At 59.6% G+C, this 20,566-nt stretch overlaps 1 protein-coding gene across 8 annotated transcripts in view; it reads right to left on the bottom strand.

Moving 5' to 3' along the window:
- PRKAR1B (protein kinase cAMP-dependent type I regulatory subunit beta) overlaps positions 1-20,566 on the bottom strand; it is an 85,734-nt gene that overhangs the window by 10,661 nt on the left and 54,507 nt on the right. For 7 of the 8 annotated variants that reach the window (XR_014235662.1, XR_014235663.1, XR_014235664.1 and 4 more), the window contains exons 7-9: positions 14,376-14,534; positions 9,235-9,295; positions 4,027-4,148 (exon numbers count right to left, since the gene is read on the bottom strand). Coding sequence is in view for 4 of the 8 variants with exons in the window: in XM_082360062.1 (XP_082216188.1) it covers positions 4,027-4,148; positions 9,235-9,295; positions 14,376-14,534 (342 nt within the window). In the remaining 4 variants the exon portion in view is untranslated. Of the gene's footprint in view, positions 1-1,834; positions 3,593-4,026; positions 4,149-9,234; positions 9,296-14,375; positions 14,535-20,566 lie in introns of those variants that run through there. The other variant, XM_082360064.1, reaches the window with a different exon arrangement.

The raw sequence follows: 20,566 nt of genomic DNA, 5'->3' as shown, positions 1-20,566 counted from the left end.
CTTGGTAGTCCTGGGAGAGAACAGGGCTCTGGGGCAGACACCAAACCCCTTTCAGGTGCGGCCGGTGACCACTTCTGGCCCCGTGGGAGACAATGGCTTGAGGCTGCAGAAGTCTCTGAGGCTGCATTTCAGTTCTGAGCGTGGGATGCCTGTGAACCCTCAGGCACCACCGTGACTTACCCAATTTGGTGGACCACAGAGGAAAAGGGAAAAGAATCCAAGTTGCCAAGGAAACCACTTCGAATACATTTTACGATGTTGTGAAAACCGTACCTTCCAAGGGGGCTGGGTTACACTCCGGGGCCTGAACCATCGCTGTTACTGTGACTCTGCCCCCACCGCCACCCCCTCGGTCAGCGGTCGGGGGACACTCGGCCACAAAGCTGAACTCCCTCAACAGAACCAGCAGTGTCCCCGTCCCCGAATCGCTCTCCCACGGCCCTCCTCGGACAGCTTTTGTGGCAGGAGGCGTCAGGAGCCCCTGGAGAGGGTCCCCACCCCACCCACCACCATCTCCTGGTGATTCTACAAGGAACACGCTGCCCGTAACACAAACCACACAGTCGTGGCGCCAGGTTCGCCCTCAAAGACGATCACGGAACTCGGCTCTGACGGCCTTTAATGGATGAGCCAGAACAACGTCCAGCCCCAGAGCAGCAGAGACGATGCAGACAGACACCCCCGGCCCAAAGGGCGTCAGTGGAAGGGCGAGGAGGTAGGGACACGCAGGAAACACAGGAAGCAGTGCGCACACCACTCACGCTGCTCTAGAGAAGTGCGGGATGCTCGGACACACACGTGCACGTGTGCACATTCACACACATGCGTGCACACGCACGCTCACGCCCACAGTGAGGGCCCAGCACTCCCGGAGCAAAAGGGCGGGTCCAGAGCAGGGATGCAGGGGCAAGACATGGCCGCGTCTGGGACCCACTACCTGCTGTCTGCGTGTGCTTGGGGAAGGACCTCACGGGTGAGTCAGACTGCACAGCCGCGGGGTCACACTCGAAGCTCCCACTGTCACAGTCCCTGTGAGCTCTGTGAAGAGCCCCCGCCGACCCCCGTCTTTCACACGGCTTCACAACTTTTCTACCCGTGGCCTTGGCCCCAGAGAATAACGGACGACTATCTGTGTCGGCCAGAGCTGCTCATTCCCTCGGCCTCAAAACCATCGAAACCGAGGCTGCAAACTCAACAGCCTGCAAGTGTGTGCAGAGCCTGCCGGTGAGGCAAGGGGGCAGGGTGAGGTCTGGGGCAAAGTGGGGAGCATGTCACACCCGGGGCAGCCGCCTCTTGGGTCCAGCCGGCTGCAGCCAGGCAGGGATGCAGATCCAAAGTGGACAGATCCAGATGTTCAAGAAGAAGAGATCCAGGTTTTCATGTAAAATACCTGATTTTTGTTTTATTTTGCTGGGCACGGGCTTTCTCTAGTTGCAGCGAGCAGGGGCTACTCCTTCATTGTGGTGCGCAGGCTTCTCATTGTGGTGGCTTCTCTTGTTGCGGAGCACGGGCTCTAGGCTCGCGGGCTTCAGTAGTTGTGGCTCGCCGGCTCTAAAGCGCAGGCTCAGTAGTTGTGGCGCACGGGCTTCATTGTTCCGCAGCATGTGGGATCTTCCCCGACTAGAGCTCAAAACCGAGTCCCCTGCATTGGCAGGTGGATTCTTTTTTTTCTTTTTTTTTTTTTTTTAGCATCTTTATTGGAGTATAACTGCTTTACAATGGTGTGTTAGTTTCTGCTTTATAACAAAGTGAATCAGCTATATGTATACATATATCCCCATATCCCCTCCCTCTTGCGTCTCCCTCCCACCCTTCCTATCCCACCCCTCTAGGTGGTCACAAAGCACCGAGCTGATCTCCCTGTGCTATGCGGCGGCTGCTTCCCACTAGCTATCTATTTTACATTTGGTAGTGTATATATGTTCATGACACTCTGTCACTTCATCCCAGCTTACCCTTCCCCCTCCCCGTGTCCTCAAGTCCATTCTCTAGTAGGTCTGCGTCTTGGCAGGCGGATTCTTAACCACTGTGCCACCAAGGAAGTCCCTGATTTTTAAATAGTGACAATTAATTCAAATGTTTTTTTAAAAAAACACGGTGCAGGCCAGTGCAAAGCCCAACACCCCCTGTGTCCGACGGCAGGCTTAGCTGCACTTGGAGGGCGTGAGCACGTCTCTGCCGGAACGTCTTCCAGAAACCATGAGCCAGACACTAGCTGTCTTTGCAGGACGATCTGAGATAAAAAACACAGACCTCGAGGGGCCACAGTTCCCTCAAAGTCCTGAGAGAAAAGCCCCGGAGATGTTCTGAGTCAAGCCGTAACTTTCACCCCAAGGGCTCACTTCTGGGGGGAGCAGGCGTGAGGGTTTGGGATGACCTCTCTGAGGTCACGGCCGGGGCGGGAGCTGAAACGCAGGGTTGCGGCCTCTCAGGTCTACGGAGGGGAGACCTGGCTGGCAGGCATCATCATTTGTTCTGTCTGTGGTTTTTCCCTTTCTTTCAAGAAACACTGTTGAATGAGTCACCCACCCCAGGACAGGAATGCTGCCTGTGGGTGGATGCCCCCGCGGGGTTCCTGCAGAAGCACCCCCAGCCCTGGGGCTCAGGTGGGAACCATGTCCATCGTTCAGCTGCAACCCCAAGGGCCCTCCCGCCCCAGGCTCAGTGCCGAGATGTGGACCGGGAGGTAAGCAAGGTCCCGGTTCCCAAATGCACACTGTAAAGCTCTGTGCTGGCGCCATCAAGACCCTCCCGAGGTGGTTCTCCTGCTGACCCCACAGCCTTCCAGATCTTTCCTGCGTGATCAGCAGGCAGGTGGCGGGAAGAACCGCAGGCACGCCCTCCTAGGAGGGGCTGCTGCGGGAGCCCAGATAAAGTCCCCGCGGACCTCGCGGGTCACAGGGCGGGACTCCGTTTGTGGACTGAGGCACAGAGGTGGGCAGGCGCCAGCCAGCGGGACCCGGGGCATCCTCGCCGACAGCAGCAGCCTGGGAAGTCGCTTCTGTTGTTTTACACCAAGAAAGTGGCTCCAAGTCCGGCGATGTCGGCCAAATGTCACCAGGGGTTGAGCCTTTGTCACTTCCTTTCTCTGCACCAACCCCAAGGCTGGCACCACTCTCTCTGGACGGCACAGCGACCCTCTCTGCGGCCGCGGCCGCGACCAGAGCGGGGTTTCAGACTCGAGCTGCCCCAGCCTCTGCCGCGCTGAAGGCTCCTATTCTCCAACGGCAAAACGTGCAGCTGGAGCATGTGCTTTCCCCGGCAGGCGACATAAATTCTTCCCGCCAGGAGGGCCAGGGAAGTAGGAAGTGAGCCAAACTCACATAGTTTTGGGTCTGTGTCATGGGGAGGGTCCCATGGCGAGGCGGCCCCGGGGACCATAGCCTAGGCGCAGCCCCAGGCGGGGGGGAGACACACCGGTCACGCAGCTGCTCGCCCCCATCAGTGACAGGCTGAGCGTGGCGGCCTCGGATTACGGCCCAGAGCCAGCTGTCGCGGTGGTGGGGGATGGAGGAGGGAACAGTGACTCACGCGGGTCCAGGTGGAAAAATCTGGCGCCAATCTTCCAAATTAAACTTTCAACTGGAGACCACTGACATTCACACGCAGTTGTAAGAAGGAGCACAGAGAGATCCCACGTGCCCTCAATTCACACATCTCCCCCAAGAGGATGCACTCGTCACGCCGGGTTCCGGCTCAGGGCGCCCCCCACACCCCGGCCGTGTTCGGATCCCCACGTTCACCTGCACACCTGGCGTGCTCAGTCCGTGCAATGTCTGCACACGTGTGGGCTCGGGGACCCGACCCACTTCCTCGGAGGAGACCCCGCGATTCTCAAGGGCGAGGATACCCAGTGGGGGGCCTGTCCGCACGCAGGATGAAGGCGGTGGGGGAACGGAGCGCTGGGATCAGGGACGGCTGGTCCCCAGGGGAGGGGCACGTGCAGACTGGGTGTCCCCGACTCCCTGGCGGCCCTCCTCGGCTGGGGACCGTGCAGAGCCCTCCCCATGCCCAAGCCGGACTCACCTCCGTGATGATGAAGAAGTCGTCCCCAGGCTCCCCCTGGACCACGATCTTCTCTCCGTCCTCAAACTGGACGGGCTCCAGGGCGTCAGCCACAGTCAGACGTTCCCACTTCTCCAGGGACTCTGCAGCAGGGGACACGGGGGGGGGTGTCACGGGGGCCAGGGAGGGTCGGGGGGTCAGCTCCCCATCCCAGACAATCTAAGAAAACACCCACATGGCCAGCCCCAGGGTGATGAGGCTTTGCTACATCACAGGATGAACAAAACAGAAAGCAAATTTCTGTGCAGGAGGCCCGGGTATTTTCACAAGTGAGTTGGGCCCAGGGTGTACACGGCTCAGCAGGTGGACAGGATTCAGAACTGGGAGCGATTCTAACCTACATCACAGGCTTAACATAAATGACAGGCACTGGACGTTGAGTCCAAGTCAACCCAGGATGAAATGCCTTTGTTATCTTCAAAAGAACAGAGCTGCCTATATTTTTGCAAACAGTATAATCACAGCTCAGCACTAGGGCTACTAAGGGGTTTAAATAATTCAGAGGCACCATTCAGTGCCATTCAAAGAGCATACAACTGTCTTTACGTTGTGATAGAGCTGTAGTATACCTTCCATTATTTTAGGTCAAAATACTTCATTCCAACGGCAAGCTTACTTTGATACTTGCAAATTCTGTATATCTTTCCACCCTTTCTCACGCCTTCCCTTCCCCGTCATTTTCCACCCCTAGCCCTCAGGAAGGAAAAAAATAATAGCATGCTCCTTTTATAAGAAATTAATGATTGCCTGATTAACTGTTTCTTTTTTGGCCAAAGAAACTTTTCTGGCCTACACTTATCAGCTGCACTTATGTAGGTCAGCCGCTAAAAATACAAAGCAAAGCATTTATTTTAGATCTCGATTAGGAGGGGGATTTCTCTGCTTGAAAACTCCTGCCAGGGCCACACGTTGAAAAGGACACGCTTTTGACCAACCCCGGGGCTGGAGCAGATTCTGGAGCCGCTGCCAGCACGCTGGTCCAGCAGCCTCCATACCGGACGGGAGCTGCCCCGTGATCCAGACCCCGGGCACCCTCAGAAGGCCGGCATGGCCACCTCGTGACGAAGACGCAGGTGACTTTGGAGGGTCACGGTTGGTGCCAAGGCGGAAGCCGGTGCCGGTAAACGTGTGACTGCTGCTTCGTTTCCCTCCAGGGTGATGAGAGGCGTTTGATTTTACAGCCTTGGGCTTAGGAAGTTCTCTTCCTCCTGTTTGAGCGGTGGGTTTTTCTATTGCATTTGGGACCTGGAACCCCAGTCCCGAGGTCGGAGAGTCACAGCTTCCACCCTCAGCAGCGTAAATCCCGGGAGAGAACTGCTGGAAGAGACGGAGATCGGGGCGATTCCTTGGCCCCGATTTCTGAAGCGGAAGCTTTGGGGGCATTTTTACTGTGTTCAGATCCCTGGGTCCCAGGTGTGGACGGTCAGCTCAGGTGGGAAAACGGTGACTGGCCAGGTGGGGCCACTCCCAACGCTGCCCTTCTGGAGGGGGGTCTCAACGCTGCCAGGGAGAGTGGCGGACACACCGCAGAAGAGACACAGAAGGCAGCCCTCAGTCAGTGGCAGCCAAGGGGCAGGCACACCCACCCGGAAGGGACTGGCCTCGGGGCCGACGCTTCGGGAGAACGCGGACCCTCGGGCCCTGCCTCACGGCCGCTGTCGCCCAGCTCTGAGCCTGACCCCGGCTCCCCTCCCAGGAGACCCCCTTTTCCTGCCTGGAGGCCTGAAGCCTGCTTTTTCTCCTTGAAATAGGGTCAGGGCAGGCCCCCTGAGCCGCCTCTGCTACCGCCCTGGAGCAGGAGGGGCCGGGAGGGGCGCGCCGGCTGGTCAGCCATCCTGCAGCAGGTGTACCTCCACATCCGTCCCCCAGGCCTGCGCCGTGTCCTCTGCCGGGGGACCGGACCCCGCCGTTGCCCGGCCGCCCCCCACCTTCCCCCCACCCCCTCACACCACCCCCATGTCACTAGCTCCAAGCAGTCGTGTCCTTCTTTCTGTAATTTGGAAAAAAAATAATCAGAAAAGTAGAAGGAACAACACAACCAGCATCTGTCCTGAATGAAATCACGGGACTACTTGGTCATGTTTGCCTCAGAGCTGTTCCTTGCAGACGCGTCATGTTACCGATGAAACCCTTTGTCTCGATTTGAGTTCTCCCTCCTTCCGCAGGGGCTGTGACTATTAAGGATTTGGTGGGTTTTTTTTTTTTTAAATCTTAAAGGGTTTGGTGAGTTTCCTCCCCATTGGTGGTCTTACACCTTTACTGTAACACAGCTTCGTAAACACGACCCAGCGCTGCCAAAATTGTGCAGAGACGCACCTTCATCTGCGCCATCTTGTGTGTCCGAGATCCATGTTGACACGTGTTGACACGCGGAGACCTAGTCCATGTGCTTTACTGGAGTATAAACCTGCCCCACACAAACACCCGGGCGCCAGGACCTTCCTGCGATGACAGATTTTAGGTTGTTTCTACTTTCTTGTCATTGTAGGAATTGCTGAAATGACCATCCATGTCCGTGTCTCTTTTTTTATTAACCAATTTTTTTAAAATTATATCTCAAAGCTCTTAATTTTTATTTTATTTATATTTATTTTTGGCTGTGTTGGGTCTTCATTACTGTGCGAGGGCTTTCTCTAGTTGCGGCAAGCGGGGGCCACTCTTCATCGCGGTGCGCGGGCCTCTCACTATCGCGGCCTCTCTTGTTGCGGAGCACAGGCTCCAGACGCGCAGGCTCAGTAATTGTGGCTCAGTAATTGTGGCTCACGGGCCCAGCTGCTCCGCGGCATGTGGGATCGTCCCAGACTAGGGCTCGAACCCGTGTCCCCTGCATTGGCAGGCAGCTTCTCAACTGCTGAGCCACCAGGGAAGCCCCCTAACCATGTTTTTAATTGAAGTACAGTTGTGATAGTTTCAGGTGTATAGCAAAGTGATTCAGTTCTATATATATATATATATATATATATATACATATATATATATATATATACATATATATATATATATATATCCTTTATCAGATTCTTTTCCCTTATAGGTTATTACGAGATACTGAATATAGTTCCCTGTGCTGTACAGTAGGACCTTGCAGCTTATCTATTTTATATACAGTGGTGTGTATCTGCTGATCCCAAACTCCTAATTTATCCCACCCCACCCTAACCCCCGCTACCCCCTTTGGTAACCATAAGTTTGTTTTCTATGTCTGTGAGTCTCTTTCTGTTTTGTAAGTAAGTTCATTTGCATCATTTTTTTAGATTCCACACATAAGTGATACCATATGGTATTTTTCTTTCTGACTTACTTGCTTAGTAGGATAATCTCTAGGTCCATCCATGTTGCTGCAAATGGCATCATTTCATTCTTTTTTATGGCTGAGTAGTATTCCTTTGTATATATATATATACACCACATCTTCTTTATCCATTCATCTGTCCATGGACATTTAGGTTGTTTCCATGTCTTGGCTATAGTGACTAGTGCTACTATGAACACTGGGGTGCATGTATCTTTTTGAATCATAGTTTTGTCTGGATATATGCCCAGGAGTGGGATTGCTGGATCATATGGTAGCTCTATTTTTAGTTTTTCGAGGAACCTCCATACCGTTTTCCCTAGTAGCTGCACCAACTTACATTCCCAAAAACAGTGTAGGATTCCCTTTTCTCCACACCCTCTCCAGCATTTGTTATTTGTAGACTTTTTGATGATGGCCATCCTGACCAGTGTGAGGTGGGATCTCATTGTAGTTTTGATTTGCATTTCTCTAATAATTAGCAATGTTGAACATCTTTCCATGTGCCTGTTGGCCATGTGTATATCTTCGTTGGAGAAATGTCTATTTAGGTCTTCTGTCCATTTTTTGAATGGGTTATTTTTTTGATATTGAGCTGTATAAGCGGTTTGTATATTTTGGAAATTAATCCCTTGTCAGTAGTATCACTTCCAAATATTTTCTCCCAGTCCGTAGGTCATCTTTCCGTTTTGTTCATGGTTTCCTTTGCTGTGCAAAAGCTTTTAAGTTTAATTAGGTCCCATTTGTTTATTCTTGTTTTTTATTTCCATTACTCTAGGAGACAGAGCCAAAAAGACCTTGCTGTGATTTATGTCAAAGAGTGTCCTGCCTATGTTTTCCTCTAGGAGTTTTATACTGTCCAGTCTTACATTTAGGTCGTTAATCCATTTTGAGGGGTTTTTTGTGTGTGATGTTAGGGAGTGTTCTAACTTCATTCTTTTCCATGCAGCCGTCCAGCTTTCCCAGCACCACTTACTGAAGAGGCTGTCTTTTCTCCATTGTATATTCTTGTCTCCTTGACGCCTTTGCACCCACGAAAGTGCACCTGCTTCTTCTCCTTCTCACTCCAAAGGTTCTTAGAAAAGGAGGCTAAGCCTCACTCACCACCTGCACCCAGAAGTCCAGCCTGGGGTTTTTAAGGCTGTGATGTTCCCGCAGGAACTCCTGCTGGACGGTTATTTCCCGCCGTTCCCAGGGCCTTAGCACTTAGACGTCACTCACTTTCCCAAGTGGGTCCCCTTCCCTGTCCTTAAGGGGAGCTGTTAGACACACACTGATTCATATTCCAACTGATTAAAATGACATAAAATTAAAATTCTCAAGTGCTCCACACAGATAAGGAACGCCTGCATCGCTGCCAAAGGTTCTACTGGGCAGGCTGGTCCAGAATGATACGTCATGGTCGTGTATGTCAAAGCAACTTCAAAACGTTGAGAAACTTCTGCTGCAGAGAACCTTGTTGACACTCCCGGCAGTCAATGGAAATGTAGCCGACGTGTCTCTCAGATCCCAGGACGAGAAAAGCGGGGGGCACACGAGAACCCCCATGGAGGAAAACCCAAACAGGTCAGGAAAGACGCTCGACACAGGTGGGCACAGTCACGAGCTCCAAATGGACCAACGTGGAGAGAATGGCGCTGATGGTAGAGAGACGGACACGCAAAGCACGGATGGATGGAGGGCGGACACAGTGTGTGTGTGTGTGTGTGTGTGTTCGTGGGCACGTACATGCCTGCAAACACGATGCATCTGTATGTGTGTGCATGTGTGTGTGTGGGCGCACTGCACAGGTGTGAGCACGCATGCGTGTCCCAAACTTGCACGGCATGTGGAAACGGCTGGGCCGCAGCCCCGGGCGGCCGGTGGGGGGCGCGCACCCAGGATGGAGACCTTGCTGAGAAACTCCTCGTACATCCTGCGTTTCCTCAGCGTGCTGCCCTGTGGGAGGGGGAGACACAGAGAAGCAGGTGTTCAGAAGGGCTTCGTGCCTCGACCCCTTCCACATTCCCAAATCCCCCAAGTGACTCTGAACTCCTAAAAGGAGACCCCGGAAGCCCCTCGAACAAGCAAGGGCCTGAGCGGCGGCCTCCGTTCGCGGCCCAGGCCTCCCTGCACCTCCCCCTCCGGGGTCTCCGTCCTAACCGCACACGTGAGGTTGGGCCTCATCCAGACCCACGGGATGGGGGGAGCCAGGAGGCCTGAACCTCGAGCGGGTTCAGAAGCCCCGGGTTCAAATCCCACCCCTCACTCCGTATCCACACGCCCCGAGCCAGCTGCCCCTCTCTGAGGCTCAGTTTCCTCATCTGGATGATGGGGTATCTTAATTCCTGTCCCACAGGATTCTGTGAAAGTGACGCGAGCAGACATCGATCAGCTGACATGGTGGGAGGACCTCGGCACCGCCCCCCGACCCGGCCTCAGACTCCCCATCGGCTCTCCGTGGCTCAGGGCCAGACCAGCGCTAAAGAGGCTGCGAGTCTCGAATCTGGAATCCTGGAGGTTCCCTGCCTCCCTCACAGAAGCTCAGAGACACCCCAGGGCCCCTCCATCAGGCAAAGAGCCCCACAGGGCTGGGACCCAAGACCACATCATAACTGGACCAAGAGGGCGCAGATGGGGCTCCTGCACCGCCGGCGGGCGGCCGTGGAGGGGACACGGCGTCCAGGCGGTCAGTGGCAGAGCCCAGGAGCCTTGGAGCCCTGTGTGTCCGCCTGCGGCGGGTCTGGACGCCTGCCGTGGCGGCATGCTCAGCTCAGCTCAGCTCATCCCCCAGCCCCCAGCCCAAGCCGAGCCGTCTCAGACCCCACCGGCCTCGAGAAAGGCGTTTCTTTTGAAAGATAATTTATATTCCCGCTGACCTCCCAGCAGCTACGCCCACCCGCTGGAATGCAGGCGTGTTTGCCCAGGAACCCTAGACATTAAAGCTCGGCACAACTGGCCCATCCATCTCCCGCCGCAGGATGACAGCTGGAGGTGGCCGCCCGGGACCCTCGGGCAAGGAGACCCGCCTCCAAGGCTGACCACGGCGCCTCCCGTCGGAAGCTTTCCTCCTGGGATGAGACGGCCGGGGAGGCAGGGCCGGGAGCCCCCACTGTCGGTTCATGCATCACACAGGTGTCCGGGGCGCCGGCCCGTCACCTTGGGGGCTGCCAGGACCCCCACTTGGGGGGCTTTGCAGCGCATCTGCCGGCAACCCCAAGGTGGGCTTTGTGCCTGGTGAGGCTGGCCCTACGTACAACTCCCGTCACAGGTACGGGGCCTGCCCAAGGCCACACTGAGGGAAGGAGCCAGCGGGGCCTGGAACCCTCGTCCTCATGGATGCTTGCAGAGGACCCACGCTGGTCGGCGGCGGGGACGGGGCCTGGTCCGGCTCAGCTCCGCCCATCTCCCTGGTTCCTGCAGCCTCGGTTTCCACATCCCTGTGCTGGGGTCCCGTCGGGCCGACTTTGAGGAGCAGAGACCGCGGAGAAAGACCATCTACGTCCCACCACCAGCACCGGCCACGCCTCGCACGTCCTCCTGCCCCTGCAGCCGCCCATTCGTCACGTGCCCCTTCCCCCCTCCCCCCGCAGGGCAGTACAGCCGGCGCCCTCACCTGACCCGGGACAGATGGATGGGGATGGATGGGCAGGGCAGGGAGGGGAAGACAGCACTCCCTGACCTCCCACCTCACCGCCAGCAGCGGGGCCTGGAACCTCACTTCGGGGCTGCCTGTAGCTGGAGACACGGCCCCGCCCCCAGCCCCGACCCACTGGCGCAGGCGTGAGGCCAGCCCGGAACCCCGATGCCCAACGTGAGGTTCCTTCTGTTGCACCTTCGCTGCACCCCGCTGTCCCGCGGAAGCGTTCTGTCCTAAGACTGGAACCTAAAATGTCCGTGAAATCCAGGCCCACTGCCCCCCAGGCCCCACCTGCATGGACTGAGCCGGCCCCAAGGACGGGCTGGGGGCCTGGGTTCCGGCGGACCGCAGGGCTCTGGCCATAGCACACACACCCCTGGGTACAGAGCGTTCACAGCGGGCCTGCCCCCCGGGCCGCTCGGGGCGCAGCTCGGGGGAGGGTGCGAACCCGCCAGGCTGAGGGGGAATCTACGTCGGGTAAGATGACCCTTCGACCTGGACCGACCACTCCGAACACCTTTCCCCTTACATGTTCAATCCCGACCAGCCCTGCAGCCATTCAATGAAGCGCACACACACACACACACACACACACACACACCCCGCCCCAGCTCCCACGAGAAGGGGGTCCCAGGCCCCTGCTGCCCCACTTCATGGATGGGAGCCAGGGGCCCAAGCAGGTGGGGTGGGAGCTCAGCGCTGCAGCTCAGGACCTGGTTCCGGGGGTCTCGGGCCCCCCCAGGCAAGTGGGGCTCTGGAGACCCCAGCCCAGACTCCACAACAGGATTTTGCACTCATCAATCCCCACTTGAGGTCTCACATAAGATTCAGGGTGAACAAAAGGTACTGAAGCTTGAAAGAATGAAGTCCGGGGGTGCTGGCCCCTGCCTGGGGGCCCGGAGGGGGTCGAGCCCCCGTCCTGCTCAGAGGTGGCGCACGTGGCTGGCCTCGCCAAGCTCCATCCGTCCGTCCGTCTGTCTGCAGCACGTGGAGCGGCGGAACCTCTCGGGTCAGATGTTCGGGGATTCAGAGGTGGGTGGTCCTCTCCCTGGAGACACTACCGGCCTCCATCCCGCGTCCCCCACGCGTGTCCAGCTCAGGGTCCGCTCGTCACACGATGGGCGCATCCGAGTCCGCCCAAGCCACGGGCTGATGCAGCAACGGACGCCTTCCACAGACACTCCCTTCCGAGTGGGCCACATTGTCATTTTCTTCCCGAGACGCAGGGGCTCTGTAGGCTCCCAGCACAGCCGCGGCTATTCTTAGTGCCCGGGGATCCAGAATTAAAACAGAGGAAGCGCCAGCTGCCTCGGTGGTTTGGGAACTTCCCTGAATGTACTGTTCCAGCCACAAAAATCCCACAGCCAAGGACGACTCAGACGATGGCGGAGAAACAATGGCTTATGCAACGGGCCAGGTGTGTCCAGAGGAGACAGGGAGGGGGAGGGTGCCTGGGGCGCCTCCCCCAACAGACAGTGATCTCTCCCGGAGAAAACAGGAATGGGCAGGTTTAAGACCAAAGAGCGGGAGGCGCATTCCACGAGGACTCACCTCCCAGGGCAGGGCAGGGCCTACCCCAGTGGATGACCCCCGAGTGCACAGACGACGAGCCCCACGGAACAGATGCCCCCAGGACGGAACTGACCCCTCCCTGCACCACGAAGGGCCAGGAGCTACAGCGGAGCCGGGACGGCAGCCGGCAACCCCTTCTCCCTCGTTGCCCTTTGGAGGGGCCCCCGGGGCAGGACCGGCTCTCCAGGCTCAGCTGGGACTGAGCTCACAGAGCCTGTCCTAAACATCCCAGACCTTCCCCAGGCCTCCCCCAGGGCATCCCAAACCACAGCCCCCGCCCCAGCAACTGCATCGCCCAGGCTGGTCTTCAGGAGACAACCAAGGCCCGAAGGGCACCTGGCAGCGGCACGTCCAGCCCCGGGGTCTCGCAGCAATGTGCTCACCTTGGTCACCTCCCTCCAGGCCATCGGGACTCCTCGGATCCCAGGCCCACAGGAGCCGCCTTTGAGCAAACACCATCGCCAGCCCCTGGGGGCTGCCCTCAGGAATGAGCCTACCCCAGCCCAGGTCCTCCAGCACCACCCCTGACCAGCAGAAAAGCACCTGGCCCAGCGGTCACCACTGGCGAGCACGGACAGCCAAGGAGTGTGACTTCCGCGAGGACGGGGCACTCAGCTCCCAGGGGCCTCTGCCCGGAGACCTGCGGCCACAAGCGAACCACCCCCAGACCAGAGTGGCCAGCCAGGACCTCCCTCCACCCCTCCCGAATCGGGACTCTCTCCACTCTCACCCAGAAGGCCCCCAAGTGCCCGGGCATCACCGGGTCCAGGGCGGCTCCTGCCACTTCTCTGCCCACACTCCTGCCGGGGCTCCCGGTGCACTCAGCGTCTGAGTCCAGGCCCCTGCCCCACCCACCACAGGATCCCAGCATCCTGTCTCCCCACTGGTCCACGAACAGGCCAGCCAGGCCTGCACCCCAGGGCCCTTGCACTGGCTGTTTCTACTGCCCGAACACTCTCCCCCTGGACAGCCAAGGGCTCCCTGCTCTGGGCCTCTGCTCGACACCACCTCGTCACAAAAGGGGTCTCAGGGAGGGGGGTCTCAGGGCTTTCTTTAAAACATCAGCCCCTGCCCCCACCTCTGCCCCTCTCTGCTCTATCATTCTCCGTGGAAACTGTCGACAGGAGATGTATGTTTGCTCCGTCATCTCCACCAGCACGTCAGCCTCCCAGTTCCCCGACGGGTCCCAGCGCCGAGAACCCGGCAGTGCGTGTGCAGGACGGACACTCAGCGGGCACGGGAAGGTCCCGCCTCTTCTGCCTGGGAGGGGCCTTCTCAGCGCACGGGCTCCTCTCCGGAGCCTTCCGTGAACACCTGCCCCGTTGCTCCCGACAGCCCCATGGTGAGCCTGCACAGGTGTGCGCACCTGCACCCACACCGTGCCAACTGAGAGAGGGGCTGGCTGCATGTGAGAAAACCTAAAACGACAGTCCCCAAGTAAGGAATCCTAGAGGCCAACAGCCTGCCCGGTACTGCGGTCCCACTGTGCCCCCAGAGGCCAGGCTCCTCTCAGTGATTCACTCCACCACCTTGGGGAACGCCACCTCATGGTCAAGAATGGCAGCTGGAACTCCAGCCATCACAACCACATTCCAGACAGTTGTAAGGAGAATTGGGGAGGAAAGCAAAAGGGGCTTCCCTTTTGTCTGCCTGCCTCTTGGGTAACCTTCCTGAACCCCCTCCCGACACTCACCACCCTTCTCATCCCTACTTATGGCCCCCACCTGGACACAACCAGGGTTCCCGTGAGATGCTTGGTGGGCATCAGACTCGGCTGGCTGCCCTCCCAGCCCTGGCGAAGTCTCCACGCAGGCACCGCTCACTCACCATGAGGATGCGCCGGTAGCTGTCCCGGTCGATGCCCCAGAGCTTGAGGTCCGTCTTGGCCTTCACAGTCGCTGCCCTGGGGGTGCCGTAGATGAGGGCCAGCTCCCCGAAGCTGCCGCCTTCGCTGATGCTGGTCACCCACTCTCCGTTCACATACACCTTTGGGGAACAGGGGGACAGCGTCACGGGGGCTGGGGCCACCCACCCTCCGTCCACATACACCTTTGGGGGACAGAGGGACAGCGTCCTGGGGGCCTGGGGTTACACTGCTGCTTCCTGCGCGGGGAGCCCCCCGTTCCATCCCCCAGGAGGGCACAAGGCCGCTGCAGCCCCCAGATCCCTTGCAGGCGGGCAGAACTCGGCACTGCCCTGCCCAGGCCCAGGATCGGCCAAGGCGCCCACCTCACGCCCAGCCCTACCCAGAGCCGAGGCTGGACGGGCACAAAGGCGGAGGCCCTCAGCGGTCAGTGCCGACGAGACCGGCCAGGCCCCAGGTGGATGCACCGCTCCGGCTCCTGGTCCGCAGGAGAGCGAGTCCCGCCACCTCCCAGGTCGGCCTGCGACTCAGCTCCTCACCGACTAGAGACGGGCTGTCCACCTGGGCCTCGGGCTCCCTGACCGCACCCCAGGGAGTCACCCTGCCATGGCGCTCTCGCCCCACCCGTGCGGGCCCCTCCACCTCGCCCACTGCGTTCACAGACAGCCCTCCCTGCCGTTCCTGCTGCCCGAGGCTCCGGGGAGCAGCCCGGCCCCTGGGCCACCTCCATCGGCAGGCCCCGCGGCCGGGAAGGGGCCAGGCTTCCCGAGCCTCCCCGGGGCCTCCGCTCCCCGCGGGCAGCACCCAAGCGCCCGGGCCTGCGGTCAATGGGAGCGGAGGCTGGCGCCGAGGGCCGAGCCCAGAAGGCGGACAAGATTCCCTTTCAGCCTGGGAGGGCGGCGCCCGCCGCACAGTGTCCCTACTACCCAGGGACCGCACGTCCGCATCCTGCAAGAATGGCCTGGATTGTTTATTATGCAGATTCGCTTACTATAAATTAACACAACCACTGTTCATTCCCTCGATGTCAATGAGCTTAAAGAATGGTTCCCATTGGCAAAAAGCATGCATGTCGGGAAAGAATGGATTGCGATGAATCATGGAAGCAATTCTTATGGAATCAATGACTCATTATCCTGATAATAACCGAGGCACAGAATTGCCAGTCTGCGGGGCACCACGCAGGTGATAACGGAGTCCGGTGTGAGCAAGGCTGGGGAGCAGCGGCCGGCCTGCCCACAAGGTGGCAGGGGAATGGAGGTGACAGTTCACAGAGCGACCTAGGGCCTGCGCATCTGTCCCCGCGAGCCCCTGCCCGCACGGCGAGCCTGCACAATGCCCCTGCCGGGTGTGGGGGAGAAGAGACACCAGCTTCCGCTCAGCAAGGCCCTCGAGGAGTCAGGGCGACGCCCATCCTTCCCAGGAGGCAGGGAGCGTGTCCGCCCGGCTTTGCCCCGAGATGCTCCCCACAGAGCATCCCCGGAGCCGCCACCTGCGGTTTTCTCAAAGGGGACCAGAGTCTGTGGAGGGGCCGTCACGCTGACCCAGGCACGGCCGGGCTGGCACCAGCTCCCCTCGCGGCTGGTCCTCCCTCCACAGGGTTTGTACGTGTGTAAAATCCTCTCTGCATGGATACAACTCTCAAACCTTAACCTGTATGACCCTAAGCGTGCAGCGCAGTGGGTCTGCCCACCACTCAGGTCAGGGCGTGGGATGTTTCCAGGTGCCAGGAACTCCCGGGGCCCCTCGAGGGCTCAGGTGCCTTCAGATAACCGCGGTGCGGCTGAAAGGAACCCCAGCACGTCCTTCTGTGCCGGGCGAGTCTGAGCGCTGGGTCCGGTCCGTCTGTTCTCACGGCCGCACCGCCACTCCCCAGGCTGTGGGTGACAGGTGCTGTCTAGTTTCAGCTCTGATTCCGAAGGGGGCCTCAAACCTTCTCGCGTGTGACCAAACGCCCTCAGTCTCGTGGCTGATGCAGGGGGTCGGGGTGCACTGGCGGCGTCACGGGGTATCGCGATCTGCTGAACGCCGTCTCCCCAGGCTGCACCAGCCGGCCCTCCCCCGGCGCCCACTCCCTCGGTGCAGGGTCACCACAGCGACGTGGGCTCAGAGGACCGCAGATCTCGGGTTGGGAGCCTCGCCGGACGTACGGAGCCTGGGAAGGGTGTGCGGGGGAAGAAGGAAGCACTGCCTCGGACGGCTGCCGGGGGGCAGGCCACCCCATCACCCGCCAAACAGCACAGGGCCCCCCGGGGAACAACAGGGCAGGTGGCTTGGGAGAGGCACCAGCAGCGGCTGCACCTCCACTTCCCCAGGGTGCGTCCCCAAAGAGCGCGTAGGCAGCTGCCGCCGCAGGGCACACAGGACCAAGGGCACCTGGGCCGGAGCACGTCACCAGGGGGCCGTGAGGACCCCTTCCTCACCGAGGTCCCGACAGCGCCCTCAGAGGCGTCAGAGAAGAGCATTGTGCGGAGGCGAGGACGGGCCAGGGCCGCCCCACGGAGCACAAAGGGCCATCCTTCTCGGGACACTGGCCTCTGTCACCACGGCCGCGCAGTGCCCGGCCCCACCCCAGCTGGCACGCAAAGGGGCTACTTCGTGCTTTGTTTCATTTTTGTTTTTCCTTCTTTTACAAGAAAAGTGGTGGGAGGCCCTACTGGGCTACGTTTTTGCTCCCGCCGCTGCCTCGGTGCCTCCGGCTGAACCCAGAGCTCCCGCCCGGCTGTTATCGTTCATTCGTTCACTCGTTGTCACCGCCGTGTCACCCCCAGCACCCTGGGCGCCCTGCACGTTCGAACTGCTGGGTTCAGCGGTGAAGAGTGTGTGGATTCCTGTTCACCGGGACTTACCGGCCGACCGGCCGGTGATCATCACACAAGCGTAACTGTCATGAAAACGAGCGCAGGCCCTGAAGACAAGGGAAGGGAGAGCCCCAGTCCAGACCGTCCAGAGAGGACTTCCGAGGAGGGGAATCCGAGCCCAGCCTGAGGGGCCCCCTGAAAAGACCAGGGGGAAGAGGTCTGAGGCGGGGGGACAGGACGAGCTGAGGCCCTGAGGCAGGACTGAACTCGGAGGTCACTGGATGCAGCAAGACCGCACAGGGAGATGGTCGTCTCAGGACCAGAAGGTTCCAGCACAGCTGAGGCCAGGTTCACATCTGGGATGCCCGCCCCCCCCCCCCCCCCCCCGCTGCAGCTGGAGCCCAGCTCGGGGCGGTGGGAGGGGAGCAGGGAGGAGCGAGGGGCGTCCCAGAAACACAGCCTTCGACCACGTTACTCAACAGGTGGTGTGCGGACCAGGCGCACGGCATCACCTGGGAACCCGCGGAAACCCAGGCGCACGCCCCCCGCCCGACCCCCGACACCGGCCGACTGAATCAGACCCCCAGGGGTGCAGCCCAGAGGCCAGGATCTCAGCAGGTGGTGCTCATGCCTGCCCACGATGGACCAGCTCCGACTCGACTTTGGACGGAGGTGGAGACGGTGACTGGGTTGAAGGCACAAGAATCTGCTTAGTGAGACCCCAGAAGCAGCATCACAGGTAGCACTGCGTTTCCGTCAAGGGGGACCTGAGATGGGGACCTGGGCCCCGCCAAAACAGACGAGCAGCTGGGAACGCCAGGGGGGCTGCCTCCCCGCCTGCCCCCAAACCCGGGACACTTCGGTTCAACACTCGGCTCCACAGAAAACGGAAATTCAACTGAAATAACTGTTGGGTGAGTGGAGACAGAATCAGTCACTGAGTTACCCACTACACTGGATGGGGGGTTCCTGCGGCCTCAGCCCCCCTGCCCCCCGCAGCCACTTCCCACGCCACCCGGAGCCGCCCGGGCAAGGAAGCGAGTTGGGCGTGCCAGCCGCTGTTGTTTTTGGTTTCACAGATGGTGAGAAAAAGCTAATGGCCCAGCTCCTCGGCGTCCCAGGCTCCGGCCACAGAGAGAGGGGGGCGTCCAAGCAGGTGGGTCCGTGCAGGTGAGTCTGGGTATGTTGGTCGCTCTTCCCAGGTAAACCCGGTTCCGAGCCTCAACCCTCTTTAGCCCAAAACACCCGGGGAAAGCCGACTGTCTGGTTTCGCTTGAGAGGCAACTCCTCACAGAGACTCCCTCCCAGCTCCCCGTCCTCGGTGCCCGAGTCACGTGGACCAGCCCCATGGGGTCAGCAGCCACTCCTCAGGGGAGGCCAGCCGCCAGCCAGGTTCCCTCCTCGGAACCCGCCACGCTCCTGGCCTCCTCCCGCCCTCCCCCCACAGACACCACGCTCTGCGAGGTGCCACAAGGCAGGGTCCCATCAGGGTCCCAATCCGCGTCTGAAGTGCCACTTACTTCCGGGGTGACCATGCGCCCCGTCAAGGGCCCGGTGTGGGGTGTGCATGAGGACCGGCCCCCTCCCCGAGCTGTCCTCACATTACCACCACCACACGGGGGGCTCTGGGTCACCTGTCCGTGATTCCAGAGCAGCCTCTGGCCACAGTAGGGCCACCAGGACCTCAACAGGGAACCGAGAGGGGTGCTGGGCCCCCAGACACACCCTGTGGGTGAGATGCTGCAGGAAAGCTCCACAGCCGGCTCGGGGCCACGGCCACCCAGCGCCCAGGAAGTGGCCGGTCAGCAGAGCGCGCCTGAGGGCAGGACGCCCGGGTCCCTGCACAGCCCCGTCGCCCACAGCAGCACGGCTCAGGGTGGCAGCCACGACGGCGGGCACGACGGGTAAACGGATAAACAAGACGTGGGCCATCCACGCAGTGGAGTGTGACCCAGCCTTCAAAAGGGAGGAAACTCTGACACCTGCTGCAACGTGATGAACCCTGAGGACGTGACGCCCAGTGGGATGAGCCAGACCCAGGAGGACAGGCGCTGTGTGGTCCCACTTCTGAGGTCCCTGGGGGCGTCAGGGGCACAGAGACGGCAAGGAGAGGGTGGGGGCCCGGGGCTGGGGGAGGGGGAGGGGATCCAGTGTTTAATGGGGACAGAGTCTCAGTTTGGGAAGATGAGAAAGTTCTGGAGATGATGGTGGGGATGGTTGCACAACAGTGTGAATGTGCTTAATGCCCCTGAACCGGACACTTAAAACGGTTAAGATGGCAACTTTTATGTTATGTGTACTTTACCAATTAAAAAATAAAAAGCAGAACACCAGGCAAGCAGACTGGAGGGCCGTGACCCGCGGAGCCTGACAGCCTGGGGTGCCCTGTCCCCGGGAGGCCCCTCCCACCTCTGGAGACTGGAAACGGCTCTCCTCCCAGACGTCTTGTGAAACGGGGAGCCCTGGGGGGGGGACTGGAGCCTGGGGTGGGGTACACACCCCCCCACAAGGAGGCCCTGAAGCACCAAAGGCCCGGAAGGATCGGGGAGGAACCGTGCTCCTGAGCCTGTAAGGTCAGCCGAGGAGCGTCCTTTCAAGTGGAAATGCTTCGTTCCACGAATAAACCAAAGTGGGAGATATTTTTATCCTCAGGAAAACGGCTTACAGCTCCCGGTGACACACACGCTGCAGGCAGCACTCTCCGCGTCTCTCTGGAAAACCGTAATTTAAACCAAGCTGGTGTTTTTGGCATCCGGTCACCTGGCCGTCCCCCCCCCAGGGCGCCGCTGGTCAGAGGCAGTGTCCAGCCTGCAGAAGGGGGGCTCGGGATGACCACCCCCAAACCATGCCCGTTTAAAGGCCAGGATGGGGCCTCTGAGGGGAGCGCACGTCCTGGGGGCTTCAGGGCAACGACGTGATGGACACAGTCTCCGCTCCCCCCGCCCTCACAAGATGGGCCTCACTCAAGCCTTAAAAGCCACCCTCGGAACCCTCACAAGCGGCCAGTCCCTGGTCAGGGGTCACTCCCCTGCTCCCCTGAAGGCAGAGCCAGAAAGGAGCAAACAAAACACGGCTCCAGGCCTGGGAGAAGCTGCAGCTTCGTACCCAGAGCCGTGATAACAGTCATTATTAGAATGTGTGCTGGTAGCCAGCAGGCCACTTTTTCACCCCAGGTTCCTGACTGAGCATCTTTTGATTCCTTTAAACGCGGCCTCTCCCACAAGGCTCGGGCCCTGCATGTTTATCGTGTGCTCACGCCCACATCACAGGGGCTCCCTCTGCAGGCTCCCTCGCCCCGCCCGGCCCTCCCACGCCCACCAGCAGCTGGAAACTCTGATGAGACTGACGGAGGG

This window comes from Balaenoptera borealis (assembly GCF_965194805.1).
Source record: "Balaenoptera borealis genome assembly, chromosome: 16".
In the NCBI taxonomy this organism is placed as follows: domain Eukaryota; kingdom Metazoa; phylum Chordata; class Mammalia; order Artiodactyla; family Balaenopteridae; genus Balaenoptera; species Balaenoptera borealis.
Note: the sequence above shows the minus strand (reverse complement) of the source record. Positions and strands in the feature narration are given on the sequence as shown.